We start from the raw sequence: 16,322 nt of genomic DNA, 5'->3' as shown, positions 1-16,322 counted from the left end.
GCAGAGGGCTTGGGAGATGCAGACAGCTAGGAGTGCTCAGCCTCCCAATGAGTTGGTTTAAGATGTTTGAGCATACAAATGCAAAATAAGGGTGTTCTTTTCAAATGTCAAGCCTGGGAAAGGATCAGTGTCTGTAAATCTAGATGTCGCCTTCTCTTCAGAAATGCTTATCACCATGCTGCACTTTGTCTTTAGGAAAACACATAGCAAACAAACACACACAGAGCTCCTAATGGGCTACGGATGGCTCCTCTTCTCCATATATTGGAATACATGAACAAAACTGTTTCTGAAATGGAGGGTTGTGGCTGGAAAACAGGGTTCTTCAGTAAGTAGAAACTGGCAGTTTCTGCTCTACATTCACCCCAGTTTGAAAGGGGTGATGGCAGCGAGAGGAGCTCTTTAACAAGTCACTTAGCTTTTGTGTAACATCCCCCGTTCAATTCCTCTTTGACTATAGTTATCTAAAGTACCACTCATGAAATTATCTACTTTTGAAAACTAAAAGTTTCAAGTGAACAACATATAGCAAATAGGCTAGAGGCTTCGCAAGATTTTTCTAGACCCTCTGTATGAGGCTGCTGGATGCATCTGAATGGAGGCACTACTATTCAAGGTAGCTATTGAGGCTGCTTGTTGAGAGCTTAACTGATGGCAAGCTCAATGCACACATAATAGGCTGAGCTCTGTATATGCCAGAACAGCAGCAGGAGCTGGACAAAAAGGAGTTCCCAGAGGAAGAAAGCACCAAACAGGTGCTCAAGGGCAGCTTTCAGTCTTCTATGTTTTATCACTTTGGTATTGCACAAGACCTGGCTAACTACAGGCACTAAGAAATATGGTCATCTCCAGCTAATCCCACTATGCTTCAATTAACAAAGGAATAATAGTAGTAAAACAGATTTGTGATTATAGCTGCACAAACCTCTGTTTTCATATCCTTTGCTCTCAGTACAAAGAACAAACTAGAGGGATGCCAATAAAAATACACACAAAAAACACAACACATATTCTGCTTCATGTAATTGTTACAAGGGAAGGATATTCCTATTTTCTGTTCCTATACAACTGAGAATCACTGTCAGACATCTGTGGAAGGAGTCACTTCTAATCTTTCTCTGCACTAAAGAATGTATATATTGGGAAGCTAGTTAATCTGTAGAAGAGAGTTGGCTCCTACAGCATCTTTTGAGTGCTTTGAGCGTGCAGGAAGACTAAAGGGTGTTATGTGCTTTCATGATACCATCTGGATAGCAAGCGAGCACATACATTCGTGTACACAACACATGCACTTTCCATATGAATTATTTTAAAGATTTGGCTTCTAAGTCTTTATTTGAATGGTCAACGACTCAAGTGAACTTGAAGAAATGCTAGCTGAACTTCTGTCTGGTTCATGGGATACCAACCACCAAGAAACAGCTCAGGTTTAACAACTGTCACCACACTGCTGATGTGATAACAGCAGTCCATGGATATTTTTTCAGCTTACATTCTCCCTGTACCCACGCAGCTGTGTGCAGAGACCAAGGTGCTCTCTTTTAACTAATATCAGGATTTTTAAATTTGCAAGTAGAGAGCTGACATTCTTCCTGAGTTGGTGGTTTGTTGTTTTTTTTTCCATCCCCTACTTTAGAGTGCTAAAGCCCAGACTTAGTGACAATCAGAGAATAAGAAAAGTACATTAATAATCTTTGGTCTGTAATTATGTGTAGGTGTCTTAATGTCTATAATGTTCTATTATTGGTTTTCAGACCATTAGCTGAGTTAAGAACATAGTTTACAGCTGAATTTGCTGTAAGTAATGGAAAAGGCTAAATGAATTATCATCTTTAAGTGAAGGCTATTGCTCAGGTAATGTTTTTGAGCCATAGCTGGCTTCCTTCTGCTGGCAAGATAGAGAGGTCTGAGATCGGAAAGAGCAACCCATCACAAAAGGGCTATATCTTAGCTGTCTCTTCCTACTTGTTTATTAACAGCCTATGCACAACCATTAGCTGTGACAAAGACGGCACTTCCCTCACCTCCCCCAAAGACTCCCAGAGGCCTTTCTGTTCCAATCAGCACATTTCTGTCAAACCAGAGAGGGTGCCCATTAAGTCAAAAGTGTACCTCCGTAATTCATTCATGACCTTGAACGCCTTTCTCATGTGAGCAGGGTTGACAGTCACTGTGCGCTGGTCCTTTTCATCTTCAGCTGCCTCAGAGGATCGGGAACTCTGCTTAATGCTGAAAACAGGGAGAAGAAAGTTTGATTTGATGACACTTTAAAAAGAAGTATTCTAAAACAGCAGCACAGGGTATTATGCATGGAGTTACTTGCATGTTTGTTAGTCAGCTCAGGTTCACCATATGAAGAGCATCACAAAATGCAGCTACTTCTGCATGGATGTTGAAAGCCAATCCAGCCCGCTTTTCAGCCAGCAGGGAAGAAAAGGAAAAAGTGCCAAACACTCGTGGACAAAGCTCAGCCTTACGGGCTTCAGGCCAGGAAAGCAGTATAAGTTGAAATTCAAGCCAGAACATAATTGCTTCACTGAATAGAAATACACTTCAGCACTGGGAACTCCAACAGTGCCACGGATACTTTAACATCCATACAGAGAAAGAGAAGTTTAGTTTTCAGTGTCCCACGTGAAAAACACAAGCACACAATACATGGCTTGTATCTTCTTCTATAAAGGCAAGTAGAAAAGGACTATTAAAACTCTCTGCACAGCTTTCAAAGCATTAGTTTTACGGTGGTGACATCCCATTTCCATTTTAGAAAGAAATCTATTGAGTGCCACTGAAACGTATAGAAAGAATTATTAAATAGATCTTCCTACCAGACCCACCAGCTATGTAGGTAACATCAAACCAGATGCACTCAGTTCTGTGCTGTGTTTAACCAGGACAACAGGTGCCTAAGGCACATACACGTCCTCATTACTTTGTTGGGAGCATTGGCTCTTTATACAGAATTGACACCAGGTCAATATCTCCACTTCCCAGATCTGAAAGTGTGTGAGATCACTGTGAGCTAAAGGTTTCCACCTATGAAAAAAGCAGCACTTAGAGCCAGGTCCCTGTTCTGCTCACACCCACAGCTCACCCCCCAAACCTGCCAGCAGGCAGAGGAGACAAATTGAAGAAGGTTGTCCATGTCAAAAGCCACCCCCAAGCAAACGGCAGACCTCCAGGTAACTCCAACACCTCCATGCACCAGGCTGGAGACCTGCTCAGAGCTCTCCTTCCAAAGGACCATCTCCCTCAGCTTCACATTTGTCCCTTCCTCCCTGCCACCTTTCATAGTTGCACTCGTATCACAATAAAAAAAGAGGCTGAAAGAGGTTAAACCAGTGGTCTGGGCAGCCCAGCATCCTGACTGTACTGGTGACCAGATGGTGATGTCTGAAGACGGGTACAAACCAGGGAAGCGCGGAGGGATCCTTCCCCAGAACATCTGCCAGCCTCTGCTAAGATGTGCACACATGCACATATCTCTGCTCACACACAATGACTTTTCCTTTGCAAAACACAATTATTCACAATTTACAGTGTGGACAGTGTGGAGCCCTTGCTGAACATTACACCGTGCCCATTGTTGCTCCTGACTGGTGGCCATTACCAGCACTGTGTCCCTTGAGGCCATACGAAGCTTTGTCCCCCAGCTGTCCTCAGTGGGCTGCACTGTCCTTCTTCTAGAAACAAGATGCTGAACATCGGCCAAGCTGCCCACAGCTCGAATACATGCCTGCATACTGAGTGGCATCCAGCTTTGCGCCTGAGACGAAGCTTAATGCCAAAAACCAGCCAAGCCCAACTCCGTCACTTTGCTGAGCAAGTGAAATATTTTCAGTCATAAGTGAAGCTGTGAGGCTGAGCACAACATCACTCAGCACATGTCCCAAACAAGGGACACAGCTTCCCCAACTGCGTTACACTCATCATCCAATTAACTTAGTATGGTTGAATTAAAAGGGGGAAAAAAGTACCTTTTGTTAAATATTCTGTATTTAAGCATCTGGTATGAGGCAACCACACAAACAGCTTTTCTGACCCCAAAGAGAGCTGGACACATTCTGTGTCACACGTTCATGGGCATGGAGCAGTGGTGGCACTCAATCCTTCCCCAGTTCTGCACACCCCAGCAAGGGAACCTCCTTGCTCAGGGAAACAGCCAAATTCAGCTAAGCTGTGTATCCCTCAAAAGCCCTGGTTGAAATCTTCAGCCAAATGAAGTTTGACCACAGCTTTCAACACCACAGGGCAAAGTCTTTCTTTTTAAACAGCTAAACCTGCCTTTGCAGAACGCCGGAGCCAAGAAGTGAGAAATGAGGCTCTGGGTGTGCAAGTGACTTCACTGAACTTTGAGTCTCCAAAGACAAAACATGTACAGGAAGCAAAGCAAACAAACGAACAAGAAATAAAAGGAAAAAACTAAAGTGAAACCAAAAGGTGGTGGCAGGGACAGCTGTACCCAGCGCTCCGGGGACAGGACACATGAACCACCACGGGACGTGGCTTCGGTCATCAGCAGAGACAGACCTCGCAGGATGCAAAATCAAGTGATGCGCACAAAAAAATCATGGGGCTTCTTTAATAAGAAAAAGCACACCGCTGAGATTTATTTATTAGAACTCCAGTGCCAGAGACCAAAGTTCCATCGTTTTCAAACTTTTCCACTGGCAAAAGACACAGTTCAAAGGACACAGCAAGTTTCATTGAACACCAAAGTAAATGTCAGATCAACAAGCTTTCATAAAGCCTCAACTTCATAAGGCCAATATTTGTCTGTGTATTTTAAAAGCAAAAACGTTGCTTCAGAACTTCTGAAAAAGATCAATCTGTTCTTCCTAAAAAGCATGAAAAGTAACTTTTTAAAAAGCATCCTAAAAGACATCCTCAGCTTTACTAGCAGGGCTGGATGTCACATTTTGTCAAGGCTCACCGTAAGAAAATACTGCAGATTGTCTGGTTAAAAACTTGTTTCAAAAAAAAATCAAGATATGCTATTTAAAGTTTTTCCAAATGACTCATATAAAAAACACATTTGAAAAATTAATGGCTAAGAGCCTTTAACTCATCTTGGAGACCGACTCAGCTTCCAAAGAACTGTGTTCCAGTAATGCATGGAGGATGATTTTATCTGCGAGAAAGATTTCACACCCTCATGCACACACTCTCAGCGATCACTGACACATTTCCACCATAAAGATGCAAGAACCTAAACGCTTCAAGCAAACGCAACCTGCCACAAAGCAAAAACTACCCCTGAGAAGACCAAAGCAGTGCACTGCAGAGCTCTTCCCTGAGTTTTTTTCCCCACAACACTAAGAATGATTATGCTTATTACGCTGTTATTTTATTAACGAAGCAAAGCAAAGGAGGAAGAGAGTCCTCTGATCCAAGGCACTGGCTGAGACCACCCGGACATGCAGGAGCTCCTGCACCCCATGACCACAGAGACTTTCCGCCCAGTACCTTCGCATTGGCACAGCTCGTGTCCTACCACACCAGCAGGACTCGCAAGCGGCTGCCAGGAGCAATTTGTTCTATTCCTGCACTATCTGAGGCCACGCACCAAGCAAACGGACAGATGATTTAATTTCCCTGGGTCAGATGAACATCCCCATTAGGGACAGCAGGGTTCTCCCAAAATAGGCAAAGATGCCCTTACTTTCAGAGAGCGCCAACCCCACCACCATCTCCTGTATGGCCTTTCAATGCTGTCCCCAAATAGAACAAATGACCCTTGATTTGAGAGTCCCCAATTAAGCCAGCAAAGCTAACTACAGCCCTGTTTACGCATGTTCCTCCTCTCCAAGATGCACTAGCAGGGCTCGGCTCAAGCTACCCATGGGCTCCCAGCACAGCTCCTGCCCGAGCACGGCCACATACCAACCAACAAAAAGGTATTTTAAAAACCCATAACCCACAGCTCTGCTGCACACATGCATCAACTATAAAGTTGGGTTGCCTTAGTTACCAGCAGTAATTACAGATGTCTTTGTAGATTACGTGAAAGAATAAAAGCCTGCCTTACAGCTAAACTGTCCCCTGGCAAGATTATTGCTGTGCAGAGCTGGTAAACCCCAGGAACAAAAATCTCAGCTCTGCCAAAACCAATTCTAGCACTGGCTTTACTGGAGTCAGGAGTTCCCCCTAAAGGAGGGGCAGATCTCAAAGACTCTCTCCTTTGGAGCAGAGAAGGATGAGCTTCTGCGTGTGTTTCTGGGAGAAGAGTCTCTGGGCTCAGCTCCCAGCGTACCTGCAGCCACCACAAAGGTCCCTCTCACATGAGAGAGATGATGGGACTCCAGACATGTCCCGTCCAGCCCAGTTTCATGTGCCTGTGCAGCACTGGGGGTGTCTCTGGGAGCTTCTTTCACCTCCTGCCCGCACACACCATGGTCTGCTCTCCTGGGTTGGCCCACAAGACTGTGGAGCTTCAGTCCCCCACAAGGTTGACCAAGGAGTCAGTGGGGCTTGGTGACCTGCCCTCCTGAGAACGGGCAATCCAACATCTCCGCCTGGCACTTCATATCCTTATATTAAAAGCGACATGCTAACCATAAATTTTCAAAGCCTATGGATTTCTTGGTAGGATATGTTCAAATCATCACTGTAAAAAGCTAATTTTCAGTTTCTGAAAGGTTTGACATAGCTCTGATCTAAAAATTTCACAGATGCCCCACAGCAGTTACTAGTGTTCCAAACTTAAGGCCTATACTAAGATAAAGGGAGACCAAAATATTAATTTAGTCTTAGCAAAACGAAAACACATTTTACCTTAACTGGTGCAACTCTCTGTTTAGAATCAATAGCCAAAATCATGGTGCAAATACATTATGCCCAACAGTTTTATTCCTTGAGTCAGGCAGCCACAGTAAGAAGACGTCAGGGTAATGGCATGTTTGTAAAAATCTCAGTTTCTGAATTTGTCTTTAGGTATATAAAGTAAAAAAAAAAAAAGTAACTGAAGAAATCCAAATAATGAGATGGCCATTCAGAGGATTTCAGAGAAACATATCATTAAAATGATAGTAAAATGGAAAGGATTATTTTTTAATAGCAATATTATTCTCCTATTTTGTTGATTTTTTCAATGCCTACATCAACACGGAGACATTAGCTTAGGAAAAAAAAAACCCACACAACTGGTATACAATATCCTCAAAAGGATATTCATATCAAAGGAGACCTCAGGGGAAGAGTAGTCTTCAGGAACTACTGAAAAGTCTTTGCTGACAGTAATGGAAACACCACAAAATAATTAAAATATGACAATACCGTTTGTTTTTTTAAGGCAAATATTGTACTTCTCAAACAAATACTAAGAAGAGACCAGCCCCTTCTAAAGATAAAGTTAAAATTACAGGGCTCTTAATTTTTCAACCACAAAAATAAAATAGTATTCCATTTTTTTTTTCCCCTCAAACATATCTTGCAAATTCAGAACCAGAGTATCCTGCCCAATCCCACAGCATTATGTAATTTCTCCATAAAATGCAAGCACCTATCAGCTCAGTAAAGGTGAATGAAGATTCCAAAATAATTTGTTGCTAAACGTGAATGTTTCTGGCTAAATCCCCCTTGCCTTTGGCTGCTTCTGCCCATGTGCAATGACATGGGCACATGATACCGCTGAACAACTTCGATGTCCAGCTATCAGGATATTTGAGTCCGGGCAGGCTGGGGACCAGAGTCAGAGGTGATGTGAGCACCAATAACATGTTCCTCACCGACTACAAAAATGGAAAAAGCAATAATATTAAAAACCAGGGGGAATTCTGCTGTCATTAAAGCCACTGGGTGTACAATTTGAAGCGTAATCTGCATGACATAGATCCGAGTCGGAATGTGGGACAAAACTACAAGAAAAAGGGAACAGAACCAGCCCAGGGTGCTCATCCACCATGGTCATTTTTCAAGACCTGCTCTCCAGGACTTGCTCAGGGCGGACAAAGCAGCCTCAGCACAGTCCCACACAATGTGCCCTTTTGAACCAGAAAGCAGGTGAATATTTCCAGCTTTCCTTGCCAAGAGCCAAACCCCACATCGCTACCGCCTTCGACCAGTTCAGGACCGCTTTCCTCTTCCCAAAAACTAGAAATACAAGCAGCAATTTGGGTAATCATTCCTTACTTCCAGAGGCAGAGAACATGCTGATGGAGACAGTCCTTCATGCCCTAAAAACAGATGGTCTGGAAAGAAAGGATGAGGCAAAACAGTTCAGGTAGTTTCCCGGTAACTTTTTTACCACTGTATCCCCAGCAAAAGGCCTCCGGTCAAAATGAGACCATTGCCGGTAACCATAAAAAAAGGTAATAAGTAATAGTGCCAAGGATGGTCCCAGCCTGGAGACTCAAAACAGCTTCATTTCCTCAAGCACTAAACTCATTTACATTAAGAAAAAAAGAAGGAAAGCCCATTCCATGGGCTAGGATCTAGCATGACAATTGAAAATATCAAGGCACTTGGAATTTATTAATATCTGGATTAATATCCAGAGGTGGCCATTCGCACAGAAGCCCTACGTTGTAATTTAGAGAGGTGTGGCAAGCTGAAAGTTTGTTTTGTGCAAAAAATTGTGAACCTTGAGCCACATCAGGGTAGAAAGCTGCTCTTCAGAGCTTGGGAAGCAATTCCCACAGGGTGCTGTGAGTGTTTTCCCTCAGAGTAAAAATTTCCAGATTTTGGGGGTTGACTCCAGCTTAATTTTCCAATGTATCATGTTTAAACAAAACTTGTGTCAAGCCCTAATGATTAGTCCTACCAACAGGTCAGGCCCCCTCTCTGTTCTCCCACCCCCTGCAAGGTCACCGGCACAAAATGAAGCACTCAGAATATGTTGTTTTAAACGGAAAAAAAAAATCACCCCACAGCTTAATGTTTAGTTTGAAGCAGTACAAGTGAGCTTCTGGTGTGCAAAGGGCACCCAGACTGCGTGGAGGAAGAGCGAAGGCAGCGCAGAAACACCAAACATCTCTCAGGCATCTGCGATGCCCCTGAGCAGCAATAACCTCTCTTATGCATTCAGGGGACATCAGGTCAACTCTGCAAGCACTTCTGCACACAAGCTGCCTTGCAGGATATAAAGCGTGTACGGCCCAGCTACCGTGCGAGGGAGACACAGGATCTCCTCTTGCCCACCCTAACAGCCGTGCAGTGCACAGCTTCCACATACAGCTAAAGGGACCCCTGAAGGCTTCACAGATGTTCCAGATTTTCATTCATTACTTAAAAAAGCACCAAATACCAGTGGGTATGTTTTCAACTGAATGCCACGGTCAGCAGCTGGAGGTTCAAGATCCAAGCAAGGCAGACACAAGCCCAGCGTTCTGCAAGGTGCAGCTTGTCGAAGGAGTGACCCTGCCCCACACCTTCTGAGCTCCATAAGCGACTGTAAAAAACACCCACTCGCCCAGCCTCCCTATTCATGTCTAAAACACATCCTACTGAAAAAACACTCCGTTCCTTCGGTTTGGGTATGCGGGGCGAAGCAGCCTCTCACCATGACATTGCAACATCTAGTAACAACACGGCAGGCGCTCATCGCAGAAGGTATATCTGCAAGCAGGGAGGAATGAGGAGGAGGGATCCCCGCAAGCCGCGTCCCGCATGCCTGCGCACAGCCACGGCGAGCGCCCCGGGGCACGGCACCCCCAGCCCGCATCCCTCCGGGCAGGCACCGCGCACCCCGACGAGCCGCGGCGGACACAAAGGCTCGGCGGCCGTACCCACCTCTCCTCCTCCATTGTGCGGCACGGCGGGGGCCGGGGCGGGCGGCGGGGCCGGCTCAGCGCCCCAGGCCCCGCATGGCTGCGAGCGGCCGCCCCCGCCCCGGGCCGCTTCCTGCGGGAGCGGAGCGCTGCGTCCCCGGCGCGCCCGCCGCAGCGACTGCCGCCGCAGCCCGCGCCGCCTCCCGCCTCCTCCTCCTCGCAGCCTCCTCCCCCGGCGAGCTTGCGATCGTCTCCGGGCAACGGCAGCTGCGAAGGGCGGCCCCACCGCCCGGCCCGGCCCCCCGCCCAGCTCGGGAGGGCCCCGCTAAGCGCCGCTGGCCGCAACCCCCGATTACGGCAGCAAGGGACAAAATAGGTCAGTGCACCGCCCCGGGGCGTCCGAACGGCGCGAGCGGTGGTGGCGAGCGGGAATGCAGCGGGACAGGAGAGAGCTGGTACCCCGCGGGGAGCAGCGCTTATCTCCCCGACAGCCCTCCATGGGCCGGCGGTGGGATGCGGGCCCAGCCATCAGCGCCACCGCCTCCGCAGCTCCAGAGTTGGGCGCTGGGGAGGCGGGGGATGAGCCGAGTGGCCCATAAGTACTTTAATCCTTGCAATCTGTAAGTCTAAAGAAAAGTTTCACCGGACTGAAAGTCCGCAGTGCCGACCAGGAGGTCAAGCCTACGCACAGGGCAGCAACGGGAGGGGACGAGGAGACCGGGGATGCTCAGACCTGTTGAGGAGGCAGAGGGTCCCAGCCCCCCGAGGGCTCCCCAATTCCCTCCACAGAGAGCAGCATCTAACCTCCAGTTCCGCACTTCATAAAAATCTTGCTGTCCTTCTGCACAATCTATCAGGCCAAGTACATGCTGCCTAGGCAATATGGGTCTTTCTGAACTGCAGGTGCTATTTAGCCTGAAACATTAAACTAAATATTTGCCATTTTTGTTCAAATCAATAAACATCCATGGAGTTCTACATAAATATTATTTTCTTATTTTATTAAAAGATTTTCTCAATCTTATTCTGCAACGAGGCCCTAGACACTAATTATACCAAAGACAAGAAACATTTGCTTTCTTCATTACTCTTCCATTCACAAAATGTTCTTGTGCAATTAAAAGAGATAAATAAAAGTGTCAAGAGATTTCTCTTGCAAAATGCCATTCCATATCTTTTGTAAATAACATTACCTCATTCTTCTGCATTTCTCTTCAAACCATGTCCTCAGCCTAAATTTCATACATCTATTAAAATGTAGCAGCAATGACGACTGAACAGATGCTATTGCACCTTCCACATCAGAATTTCAAAACCTTGTTGAGAACTTTAACTAGTCACCATCCCCACTCTTCAGACAAGAAAACTTAACACACCTGGAAGTTAAAGGACTTTATCAAAGTTGCATGGGGATGGAGAGTCGAGAGTCCTGCTGTTTAAGCACCATTTGGCAGCCTCCCGATAAACAGAAGAAATACAGATAAAGCCATAAAGTCAGACCTCAGACAGGATTCAGGCAAAAGGAAGTGATTCCTGCATTTTCCTTTGAGAATCCTGTTAAACTCCTGGTTTACCACATCCAGATCCTCAAGTACTTCCCCAGTGTCCATTCAGTCTTAACACTCCTGATGCACAACACACAAAACTGTAAGACCCAAGAGCTCAAACCAGAGAAAAGGTAACTCTACTAAAAATACTAGATTTTATCTAGAAAACAAGGGCTGGAACTTGTTTCCTTTGAGTAAGGCCCACAGAAATCATAAAAAGTCCACATGTGAGAGCAGGTCCTGAAATTGCTGCCAAGTACCTGTATATTTTTTATTAATACATAGTTTGTAAATAATATTTGGCTTTTACCATTAAAAAGAAACAACTATATTTCACTTTAGTCAATTGGGGCACCAGGCACATCATTTGAGTCAAACCAGCAATACCTTCTTACACACTTTGCCCCACCAGCATGTGGGGCTGGATTTTACAAATACCTACAGCAATTCATGGAACAGTAAATCCCAGTGATAGATAAGAGCAAACCAGTGACTAATCATTGCTGGGATGGGACAAAGGCATGTTCTAGTAATCAGAGATTATAGCAGCCTTGCAAAATATTCAGGACTGGGTAACAACCAGAAAATAGTGAAAGTTATCTACTAAAATAGCTGTCTTTGTATCTCAGTGACTAACTGAAGCCACTTGGGAGGGCTACCACACTGACTCCCAGTGGACCCAGAGCACGAGGCTCCTTGGCAGTCCTGAAGGTATCTGCTGCCTAACCACTGCTAATATTTGGAGCATGCCAAATTGCTTTCACATAACAAAACTAAAGCAGCAGCTGAAATTTAGCTATTAAAGCAACTTACGGGGATCCAAGTTACCACAAGGCTCAAAAGGAAGCTCTAGGAGACCTTCTCGGTAGGGACCTCCCCAGAGCTAGAAGAAGTGACGTTTTGACAGCTGAAGCTTAAGAGACACAAGATTTCTGCTGGAGCCCTGTTTTCTGAATAATGGGATTTGTAGAGAGAGGGCTGGAGCATCCACCCCAGCGCTCTCACCCCACCACCATCAGGCTCCCCAAGCAGAGATGCTGTAGAAGCACCAGCATTCCCAGCCCCCGGGACTGTTGCCCTCTGCTGGTAAATGTCCCATTTTCACACCCTGCCACAGGCCAGCAAAATTAGGGCTTACAAAACAAGTTTTCCTTAAGGGATCAAGATTAACATAATCACCTGACCATAAATCACCATTCCTGTGAAAACAGTCGTTTTACTCCAATAGTTTCATCATAATGATACCACCTTTAGAATAACAACCCCTGGCCATCTTCACCCTCAGGCTGGGATTTCTAGGGCATAAGCCATTCTATTGCTCACCCAACACAGCAGTAACAGATCAGCTGAAAATGTTCTTCCCACTCCTCCTCTTACTCTTTCCTGTAGCATAAGCAATTGATGTCACCCGGGGCCAGCTGTGTCAGAAGCACAGATTTCCTGCCCTCTAGTCATATTATGTATTTATCAGAAACTTGCTGGAAGATTTTCAGGTAGATTTTATGGTTTAGAATGGAGCATCCAAAAGGAAAAATGAACATTCAGAAGGCAAGCTGCAAAAACAACTGTTGCAGGGACTGAAACAAAAGCAAAGGTCAATATTCAGATGCCTAAATACTATCAAGTCCCTCTGCATCTTAAGTCCTTATTTTTGACTCCCATTTCTGTCACCCACTGAAGAGTCCAGTTCTCACTACAGGTTGAACACACAGACTTGAGCAATGGTCCAAAATGTCCCTTTTTTTCCCCAAAATTTTTACCTGTTAAGATATCATTTTAATGTGATTCTTTGTATTCATAACATGTCCCTTAATGCTACCGCTCTTACCCTCTGTAATAAAGGGAAACTACCCATATGCTTCATAAAGATGTTGCACGGCTTAATTAATATTTGTATAACGTAACTCACAGAAGAGCATAAACAAACGTACTCTCATTCAGGATCTGACCACCCCAACCCAGGTCTTTTTACTATGATTCCTTGTCCACTCATCGCCTTGCTCTGTACTTGACATTTTTTAAAAAACATTTCACTTTATATTCTTTGCAAAAGCCAAGAAACACAGCCCACCACTCTAGTGTAGTAACAACATGCTGCAACATTAACACAAATGAGTAAATCGCACAGCTGCCACACATGAAAATTAAGGCAAGATTGTTTCTGCAGGCACATTATTTTACCTGAACAGAAAAAGCTGTCTCATGAAGCGTGTCTTCCTGGCAGATAACTGATTGTCCTTCATTATACAGCTTGGTATTTTCTAGGCAAACACCTTTTTTGCTCAATCTCCATAGCATATTCAGAATGAGAACTGTATGTCAGGGGCTCAGCTTGGGTTTCTCTTCACTTACTGCACTTCTGTGAGGTGCTTTTCAGGGCTCAGCTTTCCCATCCTCTCTCTCCATGCAGAAGTGCACCCTGCGAGGGAGAAAGAAAACACTTTGAGAAGGCATTAGAGAGCACATTGCAACACTTTTGGCCACCAGCAATAAAATGAGCCCAGTTTTTCCTTCCAAATATGATGTTTCTCAAGTACCTCTCAGCTGATTCCCTTGTACATGGAAAATAAACTCCCCAATGCCACCAGATGCATACAAACACATCCAAAATGTGTGGTGCCAATTCATCACCAAGCTCATGCCTCAAAGAGGCTTTAAATGTACCATTGATACCACAGAGCAGAAGCCCAAATTCTAGTTGCTGCTGGATGAGTAAAAGAAAACCTCAACAACTTCTAAGCGATACAAATACAGAACAAAAAGCTTTCCTACATTTAAAATGGCAGGAAATGACAGAAGGGCCTGAAGGGGAAAAAGGCACAGCAGTTCACACCAGCTTACTTACTGCAAAGGCTGGAAACCCCCTTGTGCTCCTGGGGATCTCTCTTTATCAGGAGGATACATCTTCATGAAACTAACAGTAGAAAGCTAGTAGTACTTCTTTTGCAGGATGCACTTCGCTACATGTCCAATGCAAGAGGCTTTAGCAATTACAACTACAACCACCCTGCAGTCCAGTAGTGATTTCAGGGGAAAAGTCCTGAACTTGCAATCAGAGAGGACTTAAAGGAGCTCTCTCCAGTAAACAGAGCATCAATATTCCAGCAGTGGTGGAAAGAAAACAACTAAACAAGCCCAAATGAAATCACACAGCGAAGGACTTTGGCTGAACTTGTTAACCAGTAAGCTTAAAAGATAACTAAAGCTTGAAAAGGTAGTAGGTAACCACACAGAGACAATTGGGAATCTAGCATCAGAAATCTCTCACTCCTCTGCAACTCAGCCAGAGAGCAATAAGAGAGCCCAAAACCAGAGGGCATCCCTTTGGAGGAGGGAGGAGACCTGGAAGATTAAATAGGAGTAAACAATTTCAAAACTCAGCCAATAGTGCTGTGCTTGTGTAAAACAGGGAGGTAAGCACAGCCTCCCCCCAGGGCCATGCCCAGCCCACCTTGTAAGACATTCAGCAGGGTGTGTGGTTGGGAGAGGGAGGTTTTCCACTGAAACTGTGTTAGCATGCAGTAAAGAAAACAAGATTATTGATCCTTAGAGAAAGAGAACAGGAAAAAGAGCACGAACCTCCAACCCCAAATACTACTTGTGCATTTTATTCAGCATTGCTTTAATCCAAGCCTGCAGTGAATAGACCCATGCTTCCTTCCTCCAGGATTTTGTGGAAAGCAAAATTTCTTACAAAATAGAAAAAGCCCATTGTAAAACCACAAAAAGTTACAGAACTGACAGAAGAGACTGAGATGTTATTCATCTTTATATTGATTACAGACAGTGTATTTTCAGATGTGTAACTTTGCTTGCCTTTCCATTCAAAACAGTATTCCCAGTGAGAAAAACGTTTCTGTGAAACAAACTGGTTGGCAGTTGCACTGTACAAAGTAGCATTTGAGCAACCTAAGTATTTTCAGATACATCAGCTCATTCTGCTTCTACTGAATTTTTCTGCAATGTTCAGTGATTTGCACTATGATTGCAGTGAGCAAATGTGCATCTTGACATATTTCCAGTCAGAAACATAATCCCTTTCTAAATTGGCATTGATTCTTTACTGGTAAGATTGTAATGAACGTACTATATCAAAATTTCTGTAGCTCTACATACTGTAGTTCCATTTTTATTTGAGGAAGAGTTGTTCTTCCCAAATCTGTATAGTTTTTATTTGCTAAAGCATTCAGGAAGGAAACTGTATGCATCAGAATAAGAGGGTTAATATCCAGATGTCTCAGACAGATGGCATTATTAGTCTGACTGGGCTTGACATCTAGTTTTCAAAGTTAAGGAGCTTTGGTTACTTGGATGGCTGACAATCTGAGAATAGCCAGTGCTCTAAGCTGGATGCTGTCTATAATAGCAATAGACAATACCACAGCTTTGCCTAACAGACTTTCAGGAAAAAAAGTTAAACCAAGATCAATCACACTGAGAAAGTACTTTAGAAAAAGCATCTTTTTGTTTAGGTATCTTACTGGCAAAGGCTGAACCAAGAACACAAAATAACATTTGAATATTTTTTAATGCTTTTTTTTTTTTGCTACATTCTAGACCTGAAGTGTTCCATCTTTTTAACTATAGATGGGAGAACTACAGGAAATAAAAGAATCTGAAGAACGCCTCTCTTCTCCAAACTACAGCTTTACAGCCATTGCTGTTTTAGTGTTCCCACTAACCATTTTCCCCACAGGATGGGTTACATGTTGCTAAAGGGAATATAGATATGATTAAAAGAATCTTGGAACCACATGAACAAAAGGTATCAGTTCAAAAGTGATCATATATTTCATCCCCTTTATATATAAGCAGAAATTGAGGTGAGTTCTGAAAGCAAAGGTGGGGAAGACTAGGATTTGTCAAGGAACATCAAGGAGGAAAGCACCCAACTCCATCAGCCTCTGTACAAGTCCTAAGACACAGGAAAATTACAAAAAATTCCTACGTAAAGATATATAGTAGAAAGCCTTTCATCTTCTTACAAGAAACACACATTTGACACCTGTCAATAGTGGTACTTAAATTACATCAACTTCCATTTACCTTTAATGAGTGTTTATTTGTA

The 16,322-nt window shown here is 44.2% G+C and overlaps 1 protein-coding gene across 1 annotated transcript in view; it reads right to left on the bottom strand.

The window, feature by feature from the left end:
* The window catches only part of KLHL3 (kelch like family member 3), a 58,486-nt gene that overhangs the window by 35,652 nt on the left and 6,512 nt on the right, over positions 1-16,322 (bottom strand). Inside the window, 3 exon segments of the mRNA XM_065029936.1 lie at positions 2,113-2,229; positions 13,607-13,656; positions 13,658-13,673. Of these exon segments, the coding sequence (XP_064886008.1) occupies positions 2,113-2,229; positions 13,607-13,656; positions 13,658-13,673 (183 nt within the window).

This window comes from Columba livia, chromosome 14, assembly GCF_036013475.1.
Source record: "Columba livia isolate bColLiv1 breed racing homer chromosome 14, bColLiv1.pat.W.v2, whole genome shotgun sequence".
Lineage (NCBI taxonomy): Eukaryota > Metazoa > Chordata > Aves > Columbiformes > Columbidae > Columba > Columba livia.
The sequence above is the reverse complement of the archived record's forward strand: the minus strand, read 5'-3'. Positions and strand labels throughout refer to the sequence as shown.